Source organism: Macaca mulatta, chromosome 1, assembly GCF_049350105.2.
Source record: "Macaca mulatta isolate MMU2019108-1 chromosome 1, T2T-MMU8v2.0, whole genome shotgun sequence".
Lineage (NCBI taxonomy): Eukaryota > Metazoa > Chordata > Mammalia > Primates > Cercopithecidae > Macaca > Macaca mulatta.
This window is the reverse complement of record NC_133406.1, coordinates 221,335,452-221,356,721: the sequence shown is the minus strand read 5'-3', so window position 1 is coordinate 221,356,721 and position 21,270 is coordinate 221,335,452. Positions and strand designations below refer to the sequence as shown.

At 49.7% G+C, this 21,270-nt stretch overlaps 2 protein-coding genes and 1 long non-coding RNA gene across 4 annotated transcripts in view; 2 read left to right on the top strand and 1 right to left on the bottom strand.

The window, feature by feature from the left end:
• MICOS10 (mitochondrial contact site and cristae organizing system subunit 10) overlaps positions 1 to 2,392 on the top strand; it is a 31,037-nt gene extending 28,645 nt beyond the window's left edge. Inside the window, exon 4 of one of the 2 annotated variants that reach the window (XM_015129715.3) lies at positions 2,156 to 2,392. In XM_015129715.3, coding sequence (XP_014985201.2) covers positions 2,156 to 2,170 — 15 coding nt within the window. In that variant the 3' untranslated portion in view covers positions 2,171 to 2,392. Of the gene's footprint in view, positions 1 to 1,162; positions 1,385 to 2,155 lie in introns of those variants that run through there. The other variant, XM_028838673.2, reaches the window with a different exon arrangement.
• Positions 33 to 20,984, bottom strand: LOC114673966 (uncharacterized). Its single transcript, XR_003724838.2, has 3 exons — positions 20,826 to 20,984; positions 9,525 to 9,629; positions 33 to 561 (listed from the first exon to the last, which is right to left on the bottom strand). It is a non-coding gene; the product is annotated as an uncharacterized LOC114673966 (long non-coding RNA).
• The window catches only part of NBL1 (NBL1, DAN family BMP antagonist), a 14,600-nt gene continuing 13,515 nt past the window's right edge, over positions 20,186 to 21,270 (top strand). Inside the window, exon 1 of the mRNA XM_028838653.2 lies at positions 20,186 to 20,322. The gene's annotated coding sequence lies outside the window, so the exon portion shown is untranslated. The remainder of the gene's footprint in view (positions 20,323 to 21,270) is intronic.

Genomic DNA, 21,270 nt, shown 5'->3' with positions numbered 1-21,270 from the left:
ACATGATTCCGCTGAAGTCCTGCCTTCAGATGGATTTTTATTTTTATTTTATTTTATTTATTTATTTATTTTGGAGGGATGGAGTATCACTCTGCCACCAAGACTGGAGTGCAGTGACGTAATCTTGGTTCACTGCAACCTCGGCCTCCCAGGTTCAAGTGATTCTCCTGCCTCAGCCTCCCGAGTAGCTGGGATTACAGGCACGAGCCACCCATGCCCGGCTAATTTTGGTATTTTTAGTAGAGGCAGGGTTTCACCGTATTGGCCAGGCTGGTCTCGAACTTCTGACCTTGGGTGATCCACCCGCCTTGGCCTCCCAAAGTGCTGGGATTATAGGTGTGAGCCACCGCGCGTGGCCTTCAGGTGGATTTTTAATGCTGCACACAAGCTGGAAACTTCTTACCCACACCTCCAGAGGGAAGAGGGCGGCAGGCTTCCTCAGGGCTTCATGTGTAGCAGTCTTCCTTACTTGATGATTAGTTACTGTGGGGTTTAAGTGACAGGAACATTGGAGGCTGGTGCCCAAGGACAGAAGTGGCACTTATTTTGTATTTCCAGGACCTGAAACAAAATAGGCACTCAAATAAATGTAAAATGAATGAACGAAGTAAATTATTCTATTAGAGGTAAGTGCTGATGGCCTCAGGCTTACCAAGGCATAACCTTTGTAGCAGCACAATTCTCAGTGAACAGCTTCACATTCCCTGCATGCACAGAAGCCTCAGCTTTCCAGGTTACTCTTGGGCTAGAATCACTGTGAACGGGGCAGCAGCTGGGCCAGTGGAAAGGGCACAGAAGCCAGGAGACCTGGGTGCAAGCCCGTCACTTGCTTCCTGTGTGATCTTAAGTTGTTTCACTTCTGAGCTTCCATTTTTCCTCCATAAAATGAGGGTAATAATTTCTACCTATAGTGTGGTTGTGAGATTTACACACGAAAATGTTTTTAAGCTGTGAAGTGCTAAATATATAGAAACATTGGTTGTTGTAGATGAGGCCAGCGCAAAAAGAGTGATTGACTTGTCCATTGTTCCACTGTAATAACAAATAGAGTGGAAAATGTGGTACAAATGCATGTCCTAATTCTAGTCAGGAGCTGTGGCCACAAGGGCCACCAAATCTGAAGTTGCAGTATCCTGCCACGGCCCTGCACCTGCCATTTTAGAACCTGCTCATACCGTCAGCTGCCTGCAGCCAGCCCATGGGTGCTGGAGAGATGGGAGGAGCGGAGCCATCTCTGCGCCAAACCAAGAGTGAGGTCATCACAGGGACTGTGACTGTGCAAGAAGAGGCGCCGCTGCGTGGCACTGAAGCCAGCAGCCGGCCTTTTCCACCGCTCCCTGGCTCCTCACTTTCCTGGCACCAGAGCTGATTGTGGGGAGAAACAAAAGGAGCAGAGAGAGAAGCTTCAGGTCTTTTGCTTAAAACATTTCCATTGTTCCAAACTGCGTTGTCAGGGATAATGGCTTGGGGTGATTGCATATTATGTATTTAATGACTGGGAGTTCCTGTGGAAAATATTGTTCCATTTTTTACATTTGTGTGTCCTGCTCCAGAATGGCCTTGTAACTGTATCTGAACTTGAGTCTCTGCCTTGATGTTGTCATCCTCCATTCCCTGAAAAATGGAGGAAAATCCCAACTTGGGCTTATTCAGTGTCATCCTATTATGATAACTGCCTCTTGAGTGCCTGATCTGCCCCCAAGACCATCCTGGGTGCTTTATCATTAATAGTCTTTCCCTCTAGACCTGCCAGTGGATTTGTGAGAGATGTTACTATCCTCATTCAGCTGATGAGAAAGCCGACTCTTACCGGGGTTGAGAAACTTGGCAAGGCCATGTAGTTCGTAGGCTGGTTAGAACCATGCTCTCCCGCTCCCCTGGGACGCCTTTGTCAGGTTTTAGTAATTGTGATCCAGGTCATGATGGTTTGGCCCTGTTCCACTCATTTCCCACTCTTCTTCCTGTAAGATTGGGGCCGGGGGGCACTCTTAGAAACCTGGGTGGGGTGTACATAGTCCTGTTGTGATCCAGTTTTAATGTAAACAGTGTGATCAGGTTTTGGCCTCTGGCTCTTTGGGTCTGACCTGATACAGCAATTAGAGAGGGTTGTGAGAATGCCGTGTTAAGTTTTAAGCTCAGTGTCCTTGCTTTACAGGAGCAGGAGCAGTGACTTCACCTGAGAACATCCCAGCGGGAGGACAAGAGAAATCATGTTTATTCCTCAGGAATACTGAAGTGCCCTGGAGTAAGCTGCCATTCTTCTGTAACAATGTTATCAGTGATGCTTTAAACTCCAGCACCTGGTTATGTATTTGAAACCAAGTCTGTTTCTTGTTTTGTATTTTCTCTCTGGAAGTTGTAAGGAGGTGGTCTTAAATAAATTAAACAAAAATAGGAAGCCCATTGCATGGCCTTTGTTTCTTCACCGTTGGTCTCTGAGCTTGAGGAGGACTGTGTGTGAACTGCCGGCAGCTGTAGCCACCTGCTCACAGCCCCTCTGAGAACCCCCTGAAACCAGTCTTTGGGTATTCCTTCCCACTTGCCCCCTCATGCATAGTTTTCAGAACTGCTTCCGCCTCGTAATCAGAAGTTGAAGATTGCTGCTGCGTGGCCTGATGGAGATGACTGATGTCTCAAGGCGCCTTTCGTTCTGTGGCAACTCTTCATGTGTTCTCACCTGGGGACCTGGCAGGGTACATCTCAGCTGTGCCTACCGAGAGGCGGTCCCACTGCTGCTGTATTAGCAGGGGAGGAATCCTGGCTGTGTGGATGGCCCACTCCACTGAAGTCAAGTCCTGCAGCTTCATAGAGTTTGAGACAGTCCAAGCTTCAGCTCTGGAGGGCGGAGGAAAGCTCATGGCATGCCCACCCGGCCGGAGGGGCCCGTTTGGGGTTAACTTTGTCTTCACGTAGCAGCTGAGGTTTGAGGACAAACCCCTTTGAGTTTGTTCCTGTGGTTTCACTTGAACCAGGGATGCTAGATGCAAAAGTCATATTTTAGCAATTTCTTCAGACGATATACAGAACCCCAGAGCTCAGCCTTTCTTCTTTCTTTTTCCTTAACATAGAAGTAAGACAAGCAGAGCCCGATCTCACTTGCCCCTGCATCCTGTAAATGTTGATTGGGCATCTACTGTAAGCTAGACTCTCTTGTAAGCAGCAGAGATAAATGGGTAAAAACACACAGGCTTCTGCCTTCAAGGAGCTTAGAGTCTGATGGAAAGACAGACATGCAAACACAACTCTGAAAGAAGTGTTTTAATGGAGAGGAGAGGTGTAGGCAAAGTACTGAAAACAAAGGAGAAGGAGCAACTACGTCTCCTTAGCATGGCCCCACAGGCGATGGAATGCCTGCACTGAGACCCGAAGTTGACTGGGAATCCCAAACAGAAGGAGGGTAGCCTCTGTGTTTGCTCAGGATCATGTAATGCATATTATAGCTGGGAAATCGCAAGTAGTTCAGCATAGCCAGGGTGTGCAGGGGCAGGGAAGAGGCATGGACGGGGAGGCTGGGCAGTAGGGTACAACTCATGTCTGACTCCAGTTCTGGAACATTGATTAGACCTTAGTTCTTACAAGTGCTATAGTGAGTACATTCAGGGTAGCAAATACCCTCCCTCAGCCTCCCCACTCCCTTTTCCAGAAAGTTCTGCTAGGCTCTGCCCTATAAACTGTCCAGGCTTCTCTGCCTTCTGGGCTTGTTTTCCTCTTTGGGTCATCTGAAGTCCAAAGATGGGCTTAGCCCTAGACTGGAAGTCTCAGCCATGGCTTGTCATTGCTGCTTGGCTGTTTTTCACTTGGTCCGCTTCATTCCATGATGAAGGCAACCCATGTAATTGAAAGAAAAATAATGTACAACCTGTTTCATCCCTTCCACTTGTTTTCTTCCTATTTGCTTTATTTATTTATTTTTGACATGGAGTTTCTGCTCTTGTTGCCCAGGCTGGAGTGCAATGGGGCGATCTCGGCTCACTGCAACCTCCACTTCCTGGGTTCAAGCGGTTCTCCTGCCTCAGCCTCCTGAGTAGCTGGGATTACAGGCATGCACCACCACACCCAGCTAATTTTTTATTTTTAGTAGAGACGGTGTTTCTCCATGTTGGTCAGGCTGGTCTCAAACTCCCGACCTCAGGTGATCCTCCCGCCTTGGCCTCCCAAAGTGTTGGGATTACAGGCGTGAGCCACTGCACCCGGCCTTCTATTTGCTTTAAAAGTATTTTCCTGGCCGGGCGTGGAGGTTCACACCTGTAATCCCAGCACTTTGGGAGGTCGAGGCGGGCGGATCACGAGGTCAAGAGATCGAGACCATCCTGGCCAACATGGTAAAACCCGTCTCTACTAAAAATATAAAAGTCAACCGGGCATGGTGGTGCACACCAGTAGTCCCAGCTATTCAGGAGGCTGAGGCAGAAGAATCATTTGAACCCGGGAGGCAGAGGTTGCGGTGAGCCGAGATCACGCCACTGCACTCCAGCCCGGCAACAGAGTGAGAATCTGTCTCAAAAAAAGCATTTTCCTTCCCCAATTTTTCTGTCATTTTCCCATCTTCAGGCAGAGAGAAGAATAACATGCCCCCTTCCAAAAACGACAAAACAAGGTGACCACAAATTCCCTAGACACGTCAGAAAAATAAGGAGTGGAGAGGGACATTGGAATGAAAGTTCTCTATCTCATTAGCTGTTAGGTTTTAGGCATTTATTTGGATGGATCTCTTTGGCATCTTGGAAGCACCACTGAAGTGCTCTGAGAAAGGGGTCAGCTGTCTGAGGGAATAGTTCTGGACAGAGGCCACAGGAAGCACTGGCCAGTTGCTTTAGTTCTAGAGAGCTTTGTATTCCCGCCTTGTCGCCGTTAGCAGAGGCTGGCCCAAGGCACACTTGATCCTGTCCCCACTCCCTGCCCCCATCTCAGATCAACCTTCAGAAAGTCCTGGCTTGTTGGCAAAGGCACACATTCTGTGTTACTCTTAAGTTTCATTAGAAATTCAAGTCCTCTGGGGCCCTGTTCCCTTGTGGGCTTGTGCAACTGACTTTGTTTCTTGTCTGCCTTTCTGGAACCAAATCCAAGGAAATTCATGGGTTTGGGGAGACAGCGATGGGAACCCAGCGGGGCACAGGATGCTAGGATAAAGCTGTGGCGCCCCAAAAGTGGCCTGCTCTGCCAACATACATAAATACATACAGTCTGAGCTTGACACTGTATAATTTGGCCCAGAACAATATGTATTTTGAGCTCATTTAGGTGAATGACTTTGGCATTCCAAGTACCCACCAGAGGAGCCTTTATCAGGCTGCATTTGCCTTATGCAGAAGTATGCCTTTGTTCTGAGAAATGGCCTCAGAACACACTGTTGAGCTGTCTCCTTTAGTGAGTGTCATCCTCTCATCCATTTCAAAAGATGGCAGATGCCGTCTCGAAGTCCTGCTTGTAGGAAATGCAGGGGTTGGGAATGGAGATGAAGATCTAGTTTTTTGCTTTTAGTTTTCCCAAACCTCACTGTTTACATTTTTTAAAAATGTAACCAAGCCATAATTGCATTTTGCTTGTCGTGGTTCGATCTGATTGTATTGTTGAAGGACTATTTTTGAACCTGTCCAAATAAACTGCAAAGTATTTCCACAAGGATGTGACTCCATGGCGCTCGGACAGCCTTCATCCTGAATGGTACTGAGACACAAATGGTTTCCTGTTGCGTGCTTTCTAATTACCTAAATGCAAACGGGGTGGAAGGGAGAAAGTGGAAATTCTAAGTACCAAAAGGAATGTTACATTTAGAATAATAAGCTCATCTGGAAGCTATCACCACTTTTTTCTTTAAGCGCGCTGCAAGCATCGCTTCCCCTTGGACACCAAAGCATGGGATTGGGGTAAAGACAGACCGGGGCAGGAGCAGGGGAGAAACCCCATGTCTAACGAACGGCCTCTGTGTGGAACAAGAGTGAGAGTCAGTGACAACTGTTCTGCTGTCAAGTGCCTTGACAGAGAGGAACCAAGGGAGAGGCAGGGCTGTAAATAATTTGGAATCAGGGGACTGGATCTAAGTTCCTACTCTACCACTTATTTGCCAGGTGACCACGAGGAGTTTCCATAACCTAAGGGGTTGTTGCAGGCTGGGCGCAATGGATCACACCTGTAACCCCAGCAATTTGGGAGGCTGAGGCAGGTGGATTGCTTGAGCCCAGGAGTTCCAGACTAGCCTGGGCAACATAGCAGGACCCCATCTCTACAAAAAACACAAAAATTAGCCAGGGATGGTGGCATGCACCTGTAGTTCCAGATACTTGGGAGGCTGAGGAGGGAAGATCACTTGAGCTCAGGAGGTTGAGGCTGCAGTGAGCCATGATCATGCCACTACACTTTAGTCTGGGTGACAAGAGTGAAACCCTGTCTTAAAAAACAAATGAAAAACCACACACATGCACACAAAGTTATTTACTGAGCACATGGTCTTTGAGCTAGGCTAGGAAGGGAGAAGGGGAAAAGACACTGAAGAAGAACTCTAGGAGCTTCCACCCAGGTAGGAACATAGAACTATTACTGGGCATTTGCATTCAGGATAATTGGCTTCAATTGTTTGACCCTCACTTAAGGAGTTCAGAGCCAGAAGGTGGAGGTGGAGGAAGATGTCAAGAATTCTTGAAGGAGGTGTGGGCAGGTGATGAATCTTTAACAGGGAAGAAATTGGGGCTAGAAAAAAGGAGCTCATTATCAACTGTCAATCACATCATCTTTATTCCTGGTCTATCCAGTTTGAGCTAGGCAGAACATATATCACGAGACTTAACGTTTTACAAGCTTATGATAGAAGTACTGTTATCCTCGTTTTATGGATGAAGAAACAGATTTTGGAAGGGCAAATTAACGTGCCCAATGACAAGAAGGTGAGACGATGCAGGTGGAATCTGAACCTGATTCCGGAGGCCAGACTCTTATCTACTTTCTATGCTGGTCAAAAGCTGTTTAAAGTGGGGAGGGTCATTTCAAAGGAAAGCAGTTTGATCCAGTTTAAACCTGATTTGAGCTACTTAAACTAGTTGAAATGGATCAGAGCCCGTTCATTGAGTTTAAATTAGTAAGAATAAGTTGATCCAATTTGAAGTCAGCTGTATTTGTTTAAAAAAATAATTCCTATGTCTATTAATCAGAAACATAATTATCAATCAGAGCTTTGGGTCAGTGTTGCTGATGAGTTTGGCTAAGTCCTTGCAAATGTAATAAAGCATCATGACATTTTATTGGAGTAGGCATCTTAAAATCTATACACTTTTCAATTAGATAATTAGATTTTTTTCTTTTTTTTCTTTTTTCTTTTTTTTTTTTTTTGAGACAGGGTCTTACTCTGTTGCCCACGTTAGAGTGCAGTGGAGGAATTTTGGCCCACTGCAACCTTGCTATCCAGGGCTCAGGTGATCCTCCCACCTCAGCCTCCTGAGTAGCTGGGACTGCAGGTGCACGCCACCATGCCTGGCTAATTTTTGTATTTTTTGTAGAGACGGGGTTTCACCATGTTCCCCAGGCTGGTCTTGAACTCCTGGGCTCAAGCGATCCACCTGCCTCCGCCTCCCAAAGTGCTGGGATTACAGGTATGAACAACTGCATCTGGCCCTAAATTTATTCTTTCTTATTACGTGGCATCCTATGAGAAAGAACTTTCCCTTCTCCCTCATTTATTTAGTCATTTATCTATATCAGTATGAACTCATGGATTCTCGTTTTATTCAACTGATTACAATCCATTATTATTAATATTTAACTCAAATTGTCTAGATTTGTCCAGTAGGATCTCTTTCAAATGGTATCTGTATCCGTTTGACATATCCATTCCATTCTTTGAACACGAGCTATTGCAGACTCTTCTTGTATTTGCCCCACCCAGCCTTGGAATCAGCAATTTCTCCAAGGAGCCCTGGTTCCATTGAGTGGCGAGTGGTAGTTAGAAACCAAGCTCTCTAGGTATCCTTGTTGCTGTTGGTGTGCCATTGCTTAGACACACCAAAAGCTTTGTCCACCTCTTAGCCGACGTAGCTAGAAAATATGTGTGTCTATGTGTGTGTGTGTATGTGACCTTGAGTTCATGCTATCTTAAGTCTAAAACCTAGGATTTAGTCTAGCCTTCCTGCCATCCATATTTGTAACTCCCTTATCTAATAGTGAGAAATGTGGCTCTAGGGATTTGATTTTGAAGGAGCAGTATCTATAAATTAGGTCTAGTTGGCTTCTGTGTGTGTGTATATGAGTATAAATGTGCTGTGATTCCCTCTCCAGTCTCTCCGTCTATCTGCACATGTACATGTCTTTCAGTTTCCATCACTCTTTGCCCTCTAGCTTTTCTGCTGTCTGTATCTCTGATTGTGATCAAGACCTAGAGTACTTTTTTATTTTTATTTTTATTTTTGAGACACAGTCTTCTCCCTGTCATCTAGGCTGGAGTGCAGTGGTGTGATCTCAGCTCACTGCAACCTCCGCCCCCCGGGTTCTCAGCCTCCCGACTAGCTGGAATTACAGGAGCCCGCCACCACACCTGGCTAATTTTTGTATTTTTAGTAGAAATGGGATTTTGCCATGTTGGCCAGGCTGGTCTTTTTTTTTTTTTTTTTTTTTTTTTTTGAGATGGAGTCTTGCTCTGTCGCCCAGGCTGTGGTGCAGTGGCCAGATCTCAGCTCACTGCAAGTTCCGCCTCCCGGGTTTACGCCATTCTCCTGCCTCAGCCTCCCGAGTAGCTGGGACTACAGGCGCCTGTAACCTCGCCCGGCTAGTTTTTTTTTGTATTTTTTAGTAGAGACGGGGTTTCACCGTTCACCATGTTAGCCAGGATGGTCTCGATCTCCTGACCTCGTGATCCGCCTGTCTCGGCCTCCCAAAGTGCTGGGATTACAAGCTTGAGCCACCGCGCCTGGCCTACCAGGCTGGTCTTAAACTCCCAACCTCAGGTAATCCGCCCGCCTAGGCCTCCCGAAGTGCTGGAATTACAGGCGTGAGCCACCTCGCCCAGCCTAGAGTACATTTTTATTATAATAGTTATGGAATAGTTTTATTCTTACTATTTTTCAGTTAGGTAGTGGAGTTTAATGTTTTTTATATTTTTAGTTTTTATTAGTTATTATAAGTAATGTTTGCTGTAGTTTTAAAGCCCTTAAATTAACTTCCTTTTTAAGTGGGTGGCTCTGACTGACTGATCCTTCCATGGGTCAGTGACTTTGAATCAGAAGAAAGGCTTCCCCAAATTCTTACTATAGAGCATCCACTGTTCTCATCGGAGCTTCCCTGGGTCACTGTGTAATCATGAGAAAGTCACTTGATCTCTCTGGGCCTCATTGTAAGATAGTAATGATCCCTGTCCCCTCCTGCCACATGGTCCAGATGTGAGGTCAGGCACACTGTTACTGAGGAGAGAAGGAAAATAAGCAGATAGAGAGTTCATTTTTTAATATAATCAATTATATAACACATTATGATGGAAAGAACCATCTCCTGTCTACACGGGAGTATATCCATTATAATATCACATGACAGACTCTTCACACCACAGAAGTTAGACTTGCCACTGTTCCAGACGTGACTTCCTCTTCTCCCCATGGAAGCAGACTTCATGGATAAAACCCAAATCCTATCTGGTTGTAGAAGTCCTCCTGTCAAGGAATAGAAAGATGACTATGGATCTTCTCTTCATCAATTTGGATACCTCTCTTGAAGATTAGGAGATCAAGTCACAGAACGTAATGCTAGAATTTGTCAGTCAGGAGCCACATCTATTAGGGTTTCCTGAATCCTCCCCCTTGGCCCCCCAAACCAACCATAAAACTTCTTTCTGGTCTGGACCTGTTACCTGTAAAGCCTCAGTTTGATTGAGGATGGGGAGCCTTGGGAATTTCTTTGACCTCTCCAAAATCTCTGCAAGTCTTCCAAATGGACTCCCGGCTTTCCATCTCTCCCTCTCCCACCAGTCTTAACAAGATTTTATGCATGTTGTTTTCTGCTCAGAAATCTTCAGTGGCTCTCCAATAGGCACAGAATATACGTCCCAATTTCTTAGCCTAGACTTCAAAGCCACTTCACTCCTATCTCCACCTCATCCCATGTGGAGCAGGATAGGGGCTAAGAGCAGGGGCTCTGGAATCAGGCCTGCGGGGTTTGAATTCCAATTCTTCCACTTATTAGCTGCGGGGCCTCGGAAGTTGTTTACTCTGTCCATGCCTCAGTTTCCTCATCCACAAATGGGAAAAATGATAATACCTCCCTCAAAAGATTATTACCTGCATGAGAATTAATTAATATATGAAAAGCCCCTTCATCAGTAGCTGATACATAGTAATGTTAGACCATTGCCTCCCGACACACCCTTTTTAATCTAGTCTCCACATGGCAGCCAGTGTTAAATTGGGTTATATAATTTCTCTGCTCAGAATTCCCCAATGGCTTCTCATCCCATTTGGAGAAAAAGTCAAAGTCGATGCAGTGGACTGTAGGACTCTACAAGACCTGGCCCTCTTGGTACGTCTCTGACCTTGACTCCCACCCACCCCTCCCTCGCTCCTCTGCTCCTGTCCTCCTGTTGTTGTCCCTGCACATACAGGCCCATTCCCACCCTCAGGCCTCCTTTGTACTTGCTTTTCTTCCTTCCTTCCCTCCTTCCTTCCTTCCCTCCTTTCTTCCTTCCCTCCTTCCTTCCTTCCTTCCTTCCTTCCTTCCTTCCTCCCTCCCTCCCTCCCTCCCTCCCTCCCTCGCTCCTTTGTTTCTTCTTTCTCTCTCTCTCTCTCTCCCCCCCCCCTTTTTGTTTTGAGACAGAGTCTCGCTCTGTTGCCAGGCTGGAGTGCAGTGGTGAGATCTCGGCTCACTGCAACCTCCAGCTCCCTGGTTCAAACAATTGGCTTGCCTCAGCCTCCTGAGTAGCTGGGACTACAGGCATGTGCCACCATGCCCAGATAATTTTTGTATTTTTTTTTTTTTCAGTAGAGATGGGGTTTCACCATGTTGGCCAGGATAGTCTCGATTTCTTGTCCTCATGATCCGCCTGCCTCGGCCTCCCAAAGTGTTGGGATTACAGGTGTGAGCCACCAAGTCCGGCCTGTGGTTGCTCTTCTCTACATAGACCGCTCTTCCCCTAGAGACCCATGCAGTCTGCTCCTTTATCTCCTTCAAGTCTTGGCTCAAATGTCACCTTTGTCGGGCACGGTGGCTCATGCCTGTAATCCTAGCACTTTGGGAGGCTGAGGTGGGAGGATCACTTGAGCCCAGGAGTTTGAGGGCAGCCTGGGCAACACAGGGAGACTCTGTCACTACCAAAAATACAGAAATGAGCTGGGTGTGGTGGCGTGCGCTGTAATCTCAGCTACTCAGAAGGCCAAGACGGGAAGATCACTTGAGCCCAGGAGGTCAAGACCAGCCTGGGCAACATGGCAAAACCCCATCTCTCCAAAACATACAAAAATTAGCCGCCCATGGTGGTATGCGCCTGTAGTTCCAGCTACCGGGTGTGGGGTCCGTAGAGGCTGAGATGGGAACATCGCCCAATGAGCCAAGATTGCACTCCAGCCTGGGCAACAAAGTGAGATCCTGTCTCAAAAAAAAAAAAAAAAAAATGTTGCCTACTCAGGGAGACCTTCCCTGAACACTCCAGTTTTTGTAACTCTCCCCCTGTCTGGACACACACAGACTCTAACTCCCTTTCCTGCTTTCTTTTTCTCTATGGCATTATATTTACCTACCTATTTTGTTGGTTGTCTATCTTCTCCCACTAGAATGTAAACTCCCTGAAGCCAGAGAATTTCATTGTTTTTTTCCACTGCTGTATCCTTAGCACCTACATAGAACCTGGTAGATGGTAGGCACTCAGTAACCATTTGCTGAGTAACTGAATATTAGTATATTAACTATTTCAATCAAACTACTTATCGATTTATGAAACATCCCTTATCAAGGGGTGACAAATGCATTCAAACAAGGAAGTTCCTTTTTTTTTCTTTGTATTTTTGTATTTTTAGTAGAGGCGGCGTTTCACCATGTTGGCCAGGCTGGTCTTGAACTCTCGACTTCAAGTGATCTGCCCGCCTTGGACTCCCAAAGTGCTGGAATTATAGATGTAAGCCACTGTGCCTGGCCCAGCAAGCCTTCTGTAGCCATGCCAGCCCCCTGGGAGTTCTTCCTTCTCTGAGCCCCCGTGGCCCTCATGTCTGGGCAACCTCCTTGGCAATAAGCCTTCCCTTTGCTGATTCATATGCAGGTCCTTTTCTCTTAGAGGGCAGCTCACATGCCTTATCCTATCTGAAATACCTTGCACTATGCTGGACAGTTAGCAAGTAGTCTAAAAAACACTGTTGCTTTAGTCAAAAATTTTTATGAGGCAAGTAACACACTCCTTCAAGTCAGTTTGAGATCATGAGATCCTGGGGAAACTCATAGAATCCAAGGTAAAGGAGAACATTGAGGATGCACTGGCAAGAACCAAGCCCTCATCAGCTCCTTCAGCAGCCAGAGTTCTCGAGAATTCTACCCTTAGGGGTTGCAGTTCTCCCACATGGACAGTATGCCTCTCAGTTCAGAAAGATAGTTTGATAGGCTAAGCCTGGGTCAGACATCCTCTCTGTTCCAATCCCCTTTGTCCAGGAGGGCAGGTTCACGAAGAAAAAGAATGGCTGCTGGGTGCCCTGTGTGTATCTGTGTGTATCTGTGCATGTGGTTGGAGACCGGCTCTCTAGTAGAACGGCTGGGCAGATACAGAGATTCTTTTGTGCCTTCTTTTCCTCTGATTCCCATGTTCCTAAAAAGTTGATTTTTTTCAATGAATGTATCTGGAGCACAAAAATCTCAAGAAAAAATATTGCTATAGAAGAGGATAAACCTATCAAGTCTGCTACAGAATAGAAAAACCTATTAAAATTTTCATATCTGTGGCATATTAAATACTCACAGAAGGGCCCACTCTTGGCCAGGTGCGGTGGCTCATGCCTTTATCTCAACACTTTGGGAGGCAGAGGTGGGCAGATCACCTGAGGTCAGGAGTTCCAGACCAGCCTGGCCAACATGGTGAAACCCCATCTCTACTAAAAATACAAAAATTAGCCGGGCATGGTGGTGGGCACCTGTAATCTCAGCTACTCAGGAGGTTGAGGCATGAGAATGGCTTGAACCCGGGAGGTGGAGGTTGCAGTGAGCTGAGATCGTACCACTGCATTCCAGCCTAGGTGAAAGAGTGCGACTCTGCCAAAAAAAAAAAAAAAAAAAAGCTGGGAAGGGCCACTCTTGAGGAGGGAGAAAAATTCTTCTCCCACTCACTGTGGATATGTGTGGGCTGCGGGGAGCTGAGAAATGGAAGGAACAAAATAGGGGAAAAAAACCTGGAGCCATGACATTGTAATAGAATTGATTTGCTGAGGCCGGGCACGATGGCCCGTGCCTGTGATCCCAGCACTTTGGGAGGCCAAGGCGGGTGAATCACAAGGTCCAGGAGTTCAAGACCAGTCTGGCCAACATGGTGAAACCCTGTCTCTACTAAAAATACAAAAGTTAGCGGGGCGTGGTGGCGGGTGCCTGTAATTCCAGGTACTCAGGAGGCTGAGGCAGGAGAATCGCTTGAACCCTGGAGGCGGAGGTTGCAACGAGAAGAGATTGCGCCATTGCACTCTAGCCTGGGCAAAAAGAGCAAAACTCCATCTTAAAAAAAAGAAAAAAAAAAAAAAGAATTGATTTACCTAACTTCTAGCCCTATGTACTGATTAAGAAGAGAACCTGGGGCTGCCCATCACCATGGCAGCCTTGTTCGCCATATTTACCATGGGGGCCAGGGTGCTGGCAATGGCTTTGTGGAGGACCTGCAGGTGCCAGGCCCTTTCCTGTGAGCCCCGGTGACCCGATGCTGTCACACGGAGAATGTGTGTTACTGTGGGGTCAGACAACCACAGCTGAAGGAAACTGAATTCAGCTCGGCAGCGTGTGGGGAGTCACGGGAAAGAAGAAAAACGAGTAGGAGTGAAGTGCCTTGATTTCCCTTCTTGATTCTTGCTCTCCCACCCTACCTACAAATAGTATTTTATTATTTTATTTTGTTTGTTTATTTATTTATTGAGATAGGTTCTTTCTCTGTCACCCAGGCTGGAGTGCAGTGGTAAGATCATAGCTCACTGCAGCCTCTAACTCCTGGGCTCAAGAGATCCTCCAACCTCAGCCTCCCAAGTAGCTGGAACTACAGGCACATGCCGCCACACCTGGCTAATTTTTAATTTTTTTTTTTTTTTAGAGACAGGGTCTCGCTATGTTGTCCAGGCTGGTCTTGAACTCTTGGATTCAAGTGATCCTCCTGCTTCGACCTCCTAAAGTGCTGGAATTATAGGCATGAGCCACTGTACCTGGCCCTACAAAGAACATTTTACATTTTTCCATGGGGCCAAGGACCCATGGAGTCCTTGGGGCCTCATTCCTGCTCTCCCGTCCAGGCCAAGACCCTCTGCAATCCTTGAGAGGACAGGCTCTGTACTGTGGAACCCACAGTGCATGGCCACCTTCTCCTTCTGAGTATTCTGAGTCCAAGATGGGGCCTGCGGCTTCCTGACCCCACCAGCAGGGAGGAAGAGGCTAGAGGACACAGCCCAGGTGGATGGGCTCAAAGTCAGAACACCTGTTTCTGGTCCTGGATCTTCTGCTGACTTGCTGAGTGGATTTGGGCAAATCCTTTTTTCCTTTATGAGAAAGGATAATATAGCTGGGCTCGGTGGTCTTGCCTGTAATCTCAGCACTTTGGGTGGCCGAGGTGGGCAGATTGCTTGAGGTCAGGAGTTTGAGACCAGCTTGGCCAACATGGCAAAACCCTGTCTCTACTAAAAATACAAAAATTAGCCGAGTGTGGTGACACACGCCTGCAGTCCCAGCTATTCAGCAGACTGAGGCGGGAGGATCGCATGAGCCTGGGAGGTGGAGGTTGCCGTGAGCGGAGATGGCGCCACTGCACTCCAACCTGGGCGACAGAGTGAGACTTCACCTCAAACAAACAAACAAACAAACAACCCACCATAGTAACTATCACTTCCTGAGAGCCAAGCATGTGCGGGTTCTGTGCCTCATAGTCATGTCTCTCAGTGAATTCTAGGTGATCCTGCAGATGGGTCCTATTACAATTCCTGTTTTCCAGATGAAGAAACTGAGGCTCAAGAGGTGCATTACTGGAGTAAGGTGAGAAGGCTTTGTGCTGAATCCTGGATTTGATCCAGGGCATCTGACTCCAGCGCCTTTCCTGAGCTATATATATGAAACCTCCCTGAAATAGCTTTCATTTTATGGAGCACGTGCTATTTTCCAGGAACTGTGCCGAGTGCTTTGCATCCATTTATCTTCTTGAATCCTGGCTCCATTTCATTATAATCTCACCTTAAGTGTCACCTCTTTGCGATGTTTTCTGAGGTTTCTCAGTGAGTTCGTACCTCCCCCACTACATCGCCCACTCTTAGTTCCTTCATAATACTTTTTCTCCTTTTTTTCTTTTTCTGGAGACAGAGTCTTGCTCTGTCACCCAGGCTGGACTGCAATGGTGCGATCTCAGCTCACTGCAGCCTCTGCCTCCCGGGTAGCTGGGATACAGACATGCGCCACCATGCCCAGCTAATTTTTGTATTTTTAGTAGAGATGGGGTTTCACCGTGTTGGCCAGGCTGGTCTTGACCTCCTGACCTCAGGTGATTCACCTGCCTCAGCCTCCCAAAGTGCTGAGATTATAGGCGTGAGCCCCCACTCCCGGCCTCTTCTTTTTTTTCTTTTAAATAAATATTATTATGATGATTATTTTTCAAGACAGAATCTCACTCCATCGCCCAGGCTGGAGCGCACTGGCGCGATTTCGGTTCACTGCAACCTCTGCCTCCCAGGTTCAAGCAATTCGATCTCGGTTCACTGCAACCTCTGCCTCCCAGGTTCAAGCAATTCTCCTGCCTTAGCCTTCCAAGTAACTGGGATTACAGGTGCCCACCACCACGCCAGGCTAATTTTTGTCTTTTTAGTAGAGACAGGGTTTCACCGTATTGGCCAGGCTGGTCTTGAACTCCTGACCTCAAATGATCGACCCACCTCAGCCTCCTAAAGTGCTGGGATTACAGGAGTGAGCCATTGCACCTGCCTCTTTTAAATAAATATTAAACAACTGAACTTGGAACCTTCAGAACACATTGGTTATGTGAGATCCACTCATCTGTTTATCTGTTGCACAATCTGCCTGGGTGTGGCAGAACATAAGCTCCTTGGAGGCTGGGACCTTATTGGTCTAGTCTATTGTTGTGTCCTCAACACCTCTGTGCGTGTCTGGCACATAATAGGCACAATAAATATTTGTTGGATAAATGAATGACTCCAGACAACAAATCTATGGCGTACATAGCACTACTAACTGCATTTTACAGATAAGGGAACCAAGGCCCAGGTGTGAAACAACTAGCACAGAGTCAAAGGGCGATGCAGCAAAAATGTAAACCCTGAGCCTCCCCTGATGAGTCCGAATGGCTCCTCCTAGCTCCAAACCTGAAGTGTGAACACCCTTATCTTTATCGTAAAAAGAGAGGGCCTGGGTACCAACCCTCTGTTCAGTGGGCTGGACTGGGAAGGCAGGCCTTTTGCTTGTTTTCATTCTGTTTCTCCACCGACAGTGCAGAGGTTTGGACCCCCGTTGAGGCCAGACTGACAGGATTGGAGGAAACAGCTGGGCTGAGTCCGTGCCCTGCAGGAGGGAGCTCACATTCCCCGACTCTGGGAGACAGCAGCTCCCCACAGCTCAGTCACATTCCAGGTCGGTCATTTTCCTGAGCCCAGATGTTTGCTAATGAGCTGGGGAGAGGGGCTTTCAGCCCTGAGCCCCAGTTCTGGGCCCCACATTACCTCGGCCCCAAGAGGCTGGCCCAGGGCCAGGAGGCTCTGGCCTCAGGCCCATGCCCTGTGCCAGCCAGGCCTGTAGGGGCAGCTGGAACACCACTGCCAACCAGGTGCATCTGCTCAAGCTGGGAGACTCTGACGTGACAGGTTCTGCCTTTCCCACTGGGGCCCCTGGGTCCGGTCACCAGTGCAGCATCCCTGCTGCAGCCTGATGGGGAGGAGCATTGAGGCAGCCGAGAGGGTGGAGAGGGTGTGGTGGGCACGGAAGCATGGACTTTGGTGTTGACAGATCTGGGCTCAAGTCCAGGCTTTGTCAATTACTAGCAATGTGGTCTTGAGCAGGTAATGACACTTTTGGTGTCTCGATTTTTCTCACCTGTAAAACGGGAACAATGATGGGACTGTGGTAAGGATTAGAGATGAAGCAGACAGAGTGGCCAGCATAATGCCTGGCACAAAATGGGTAGACATTACTACCAACTTACTTCTCAGGCCCCCTGCCCACACTGTAGCTTTCCAATAGTTATCAGTCATCACCAGACAGATGGTGACTCAACTCCAAACCCTTTGTCCCTGATTAGGAGGTTGGTGGTGTTCTTGAACCTCCCCGTGTTTGAGGGATGGTGGGCTGCCCTGTCAAAGGCGCTGGCTGGAAGTTGTGGCTTCTACTCCTGGCTCTATGTGTGATCTGACCAGCTCATCAGGCTCCACAATTAGCTTTCTGCAATGTGGGAGTGGATTCTCACAAAATGTAAAACTCCACTTTCCACCCTGCTCAGGGTCTGCATGAAAGATGGTGGTGGTAAGCTTTGGTTGCAAAATGGTAAATATTTCCTGAGTGTCTAGTGTGTACAGTGCAGTGAGGCTGGTTTCTGTAGTACATGGTACATGGTTATCCAACAGACATTAGCGGGCATGGGCTCTTACCGTGTGACTTTAGGCAAGTTACTTAACCTTTCTCTAGTTCCTTTTTTCACTTTTTTTTTTTTTTGAGACAAGGCCTCGCTGGAGTGACAAGCTCATTAGGTTCCACAATTAGCCTTCTGTAATGTCGTCCAGGCTGGAGTACGGTGGCATAATCACAGCTCACTACAGCCTCAAACTCCTGGGATCAAGTGATCTTCCTGCGTCAGGATTTTTTCCACTTTTGTTATTTTATTTATTTATTTATTTGTTATTTATTTATTTATTTTTTGAGACAGAGTCTCACTCTGTCTCCAGGCTGGAGTGCAGTGGTGCAATCTCGGCTCACTGCAACCTCCACCTCTCAGATTCAAGTGATTCTCCTGCCTCAGCCTCCCGAGTAGCTGGGACTACAGGCGCATGCCACCACACCTGGCTGATTTTTGTATTTTTAGTAGGACAGGGTTTCACCATATTGGCCAGGCTGGTCTCGAACTCCTGACCTCAAGTGATCCGCCTGCCTTGGCCTCCCAAAGTGCTGGGATTACAGGCATGAGCCACGGTGCCCAGTACTTTTAAAATAGAGACAATACTTACCTCATAGGTTTATTGTGAGAGTGGCAACAGCTTGCAGTGGGATGAGGCACATGGTAAGGTGCTCAATATGTGTGAACTATTATAACGGTCATAGTTACCATTAAGGGGAGACCTATCTGTGCTACATCAAACGGGGATAATAATTACTTTATTCGCTGGGCGTGGTGACTCACGCCTGTAATCCCAACACTTTGGGAGGCCCAGGCGGGTGGATCACTTGAGGCCAGGAGTTCGAGACCAGCTTGGGCAACATGGCAAAACCGCATCTCTACTAAAAATACAAAAACTGGCCGGGCGTGGTGGTGGGCACCTGGAATCCCAGCTACTCGGGAGGCTGAGAATTGCTGGAACCCAGGAGGCAGAGGTTGCAGTGAGCGGAGATCTCGCCATTGCATTTCAGCCAGGGTAACAACAACAAAACTCCGTCTCAAAATAATAGCAATAATAATAATAATAATAATTCAATCATCTCACCTGGCCTGCCCATAAGCAATGAAGACACTGAAATAAACACATGATTCCTGCCCTCAAGGTATAATGGAGGAAAGAGATGTACACAGCTATTCTAGAGGGAAACTGACATGAACAGAAGTTCTCATCCAGTGCTCCAGGATCACACTGGAGGAGGGAGATGCTCCCAGAGGGTCTTGGGAAAGCTTTCCAATCTGGTGCTGTTAGAATATTTGCCAGAGATGAAAGGAGGGGAAGGGAATTCCGGGTAGAGGGAAGGGCGCAGGAAACAGCTAGGAGGCACAGATGCAGGCTGGGTGTGGAGGGTGCGGGTAGGCTGGAGTACACCAGGGAGTTTCCAGCAGGCCACTAGGAGCCACCCAGGATGCTCGGCAACCTCATGAGTCAGACGAGCAGGGCTGCGTCTATCTGGAAGTTTCCAGCCAAGTTAGGTAAAACACATGGACACAGGTAACTATGCTGTAAAGCAAAATCCCCAAGTCCTACAATCGTGTCCCAGTGGTGTCCCTGGGCCACCACTTTCCAGGAGCAAAGTTATTTTCTTACCCCGTTGTTAAGCACACAGAGAAGGCACGGCCGCAATCCATCCACCCAAGTGCCCACTGATCAGATAGGAACCCCCGAGGTGAGGCTGGAAGCTGGGGCCAGGCGCTCCACTCTTCTCAGGAGTCAGAGAAGTGAGTTCATTTGCTGGCTTTCTAGTTCCTAATAGTCCCTGGGGCTTTTCGGGATGCTTAACAAGTGTGTGGGGCCGAGAGCAACGCTAGGATAACACTGGGCAAGGTTGAGTGACCCAGGTTACCAACAGCACGGACTTGAACCGGGTCGCATACCGGAGCGGGCGAGATGGGGTGCACCGCAGAACCGCAGAGTGAGGAGGGACTCCTGGTGCCGGGACGCGGCAGGCTGGGTCGCCCCATTCTTGAGGCAAGTCTGCAATGCCCGGTGCCCACAAAAGGGACACATCCATCTTTGTCACCCCGAGGCCTGGCACGGCCTGACGGCCCAGGCTCGCGAAAAGTCGGGCGGAGAGGGTGGAAGCGCAGAGAAACCCGGGGAGGGCGCTTTAGAACGGGCCAGGGCGCCCGGCTGCGCTGCCCTGCTTCTCGGGCGCCGGCCAGGCGTCCCGGCCGCCCCACCACGCCGTCGGAGCGCGCCGAAGCCCAGCCCGGGGCGGGCGGGCGGGGAGAGGGCCCGGGGCCCCGGCCGCTGCGGCGCCCCCTCCTGCGCACCCGGAGGGAGAGGCCGCGCGCGCCCGCCCGCTCTTTCTGCGCGCGGCCCTCCCCGCTGCCCCCGCCCTCGCGCCCTGTTTGGAGGGAGCCACCCTGACGTCGGAGCCGCTCCCCCGCGCCGCGCGCCCGCCCGGGGCCGCAGACGGCGCGCAGCGCAGCCCAGCCGAGCGTCGCGGGGCCGCCCCCAGTCCTGCCGGCCGCCTCGCCGAGCCTCCTGGGGCGCCCGGGCCCGCGACCCCCGCACCCAGCTCCGCAGGACCCGGCGGGCGCGCGCGGTAAGTCCCGCCCGGGCCGGCACGCGGGCGCCCGGCTTCCAGAGGCTTCGGCCGCGGGGGCAGCGCCGCGCCCCCAGCCCGGAGCTCCGTCCCCCGGCGCGTCCGGCGGCCGCGCCACCGGGTGGAGGCGCCGCCGCCGAGCCCGGGAGCCTAAGGGGACCTGGCGGACGCCTCCGGACGCCGGCGCTGGGGACGTGGGCGCGGCATGGGGTGGCCGGGGGGCACCGCCGTGCCCGGAGCCCGTCCCCAGACTCGCCCCGGGGTTCCGTTTCTCGATCGGAGTTTCCGCGACCGGGAGAGAGAGGGAGCGAGGGAGGGAGATGCGTGGCCGGGCGGGCCGGGCTCGCATGTCCCCCGGTCATGCCCGGGCCTCGCCGCGCCTCTCGGCTCTGGACGTTTCCGCCTCCCGCGGCCCCCTCTGCTTCGGTCCCCACGTCCGTGTGTCTGTCCCTCCGTCGCTCCGTTTCCGCCGCTCACTTTCCCCGGGTCTGCCCGTCTCTTACCGTTCCCTGTCTGCCTCCGTGTTCGGCTGCCCGCGTTTGTGTCTCTGCGCTGCCCTCCGTGGGGGTCTCGCCCTGTGTCTGCGCGTCTCCCTGACCCCCCGCCCTCCGATCCAGACAATCCCCCCAGTGTCGGAGGCTCGCCTTCCCCCAGCGGGGTTCACGAATAGTTTCCTAGACCGGGTGCGCCAAACCCTCCCCCTGCCTCCCGCCAGCCCCGAGGCCTGGCCCGGGTCATCTCCCTGGAATTGAGTCTGGGGCAGGGAGAGCCAGCCTTTCCGGGGGCTCAGTTTTCTTAAGAATTCCACCCCCGCGAGGCCGGCTGGACGACAGGCCCTGCTGCGGGCCACCTGCCCGGCCCGCTCCTAGGGCGGGGCGATTCTGATCTTTTACAAGCGGCGGCAGAGGGGGCAGCCGCCCGCCTTGGCGTGGCCGGGGGTTGGCGGGC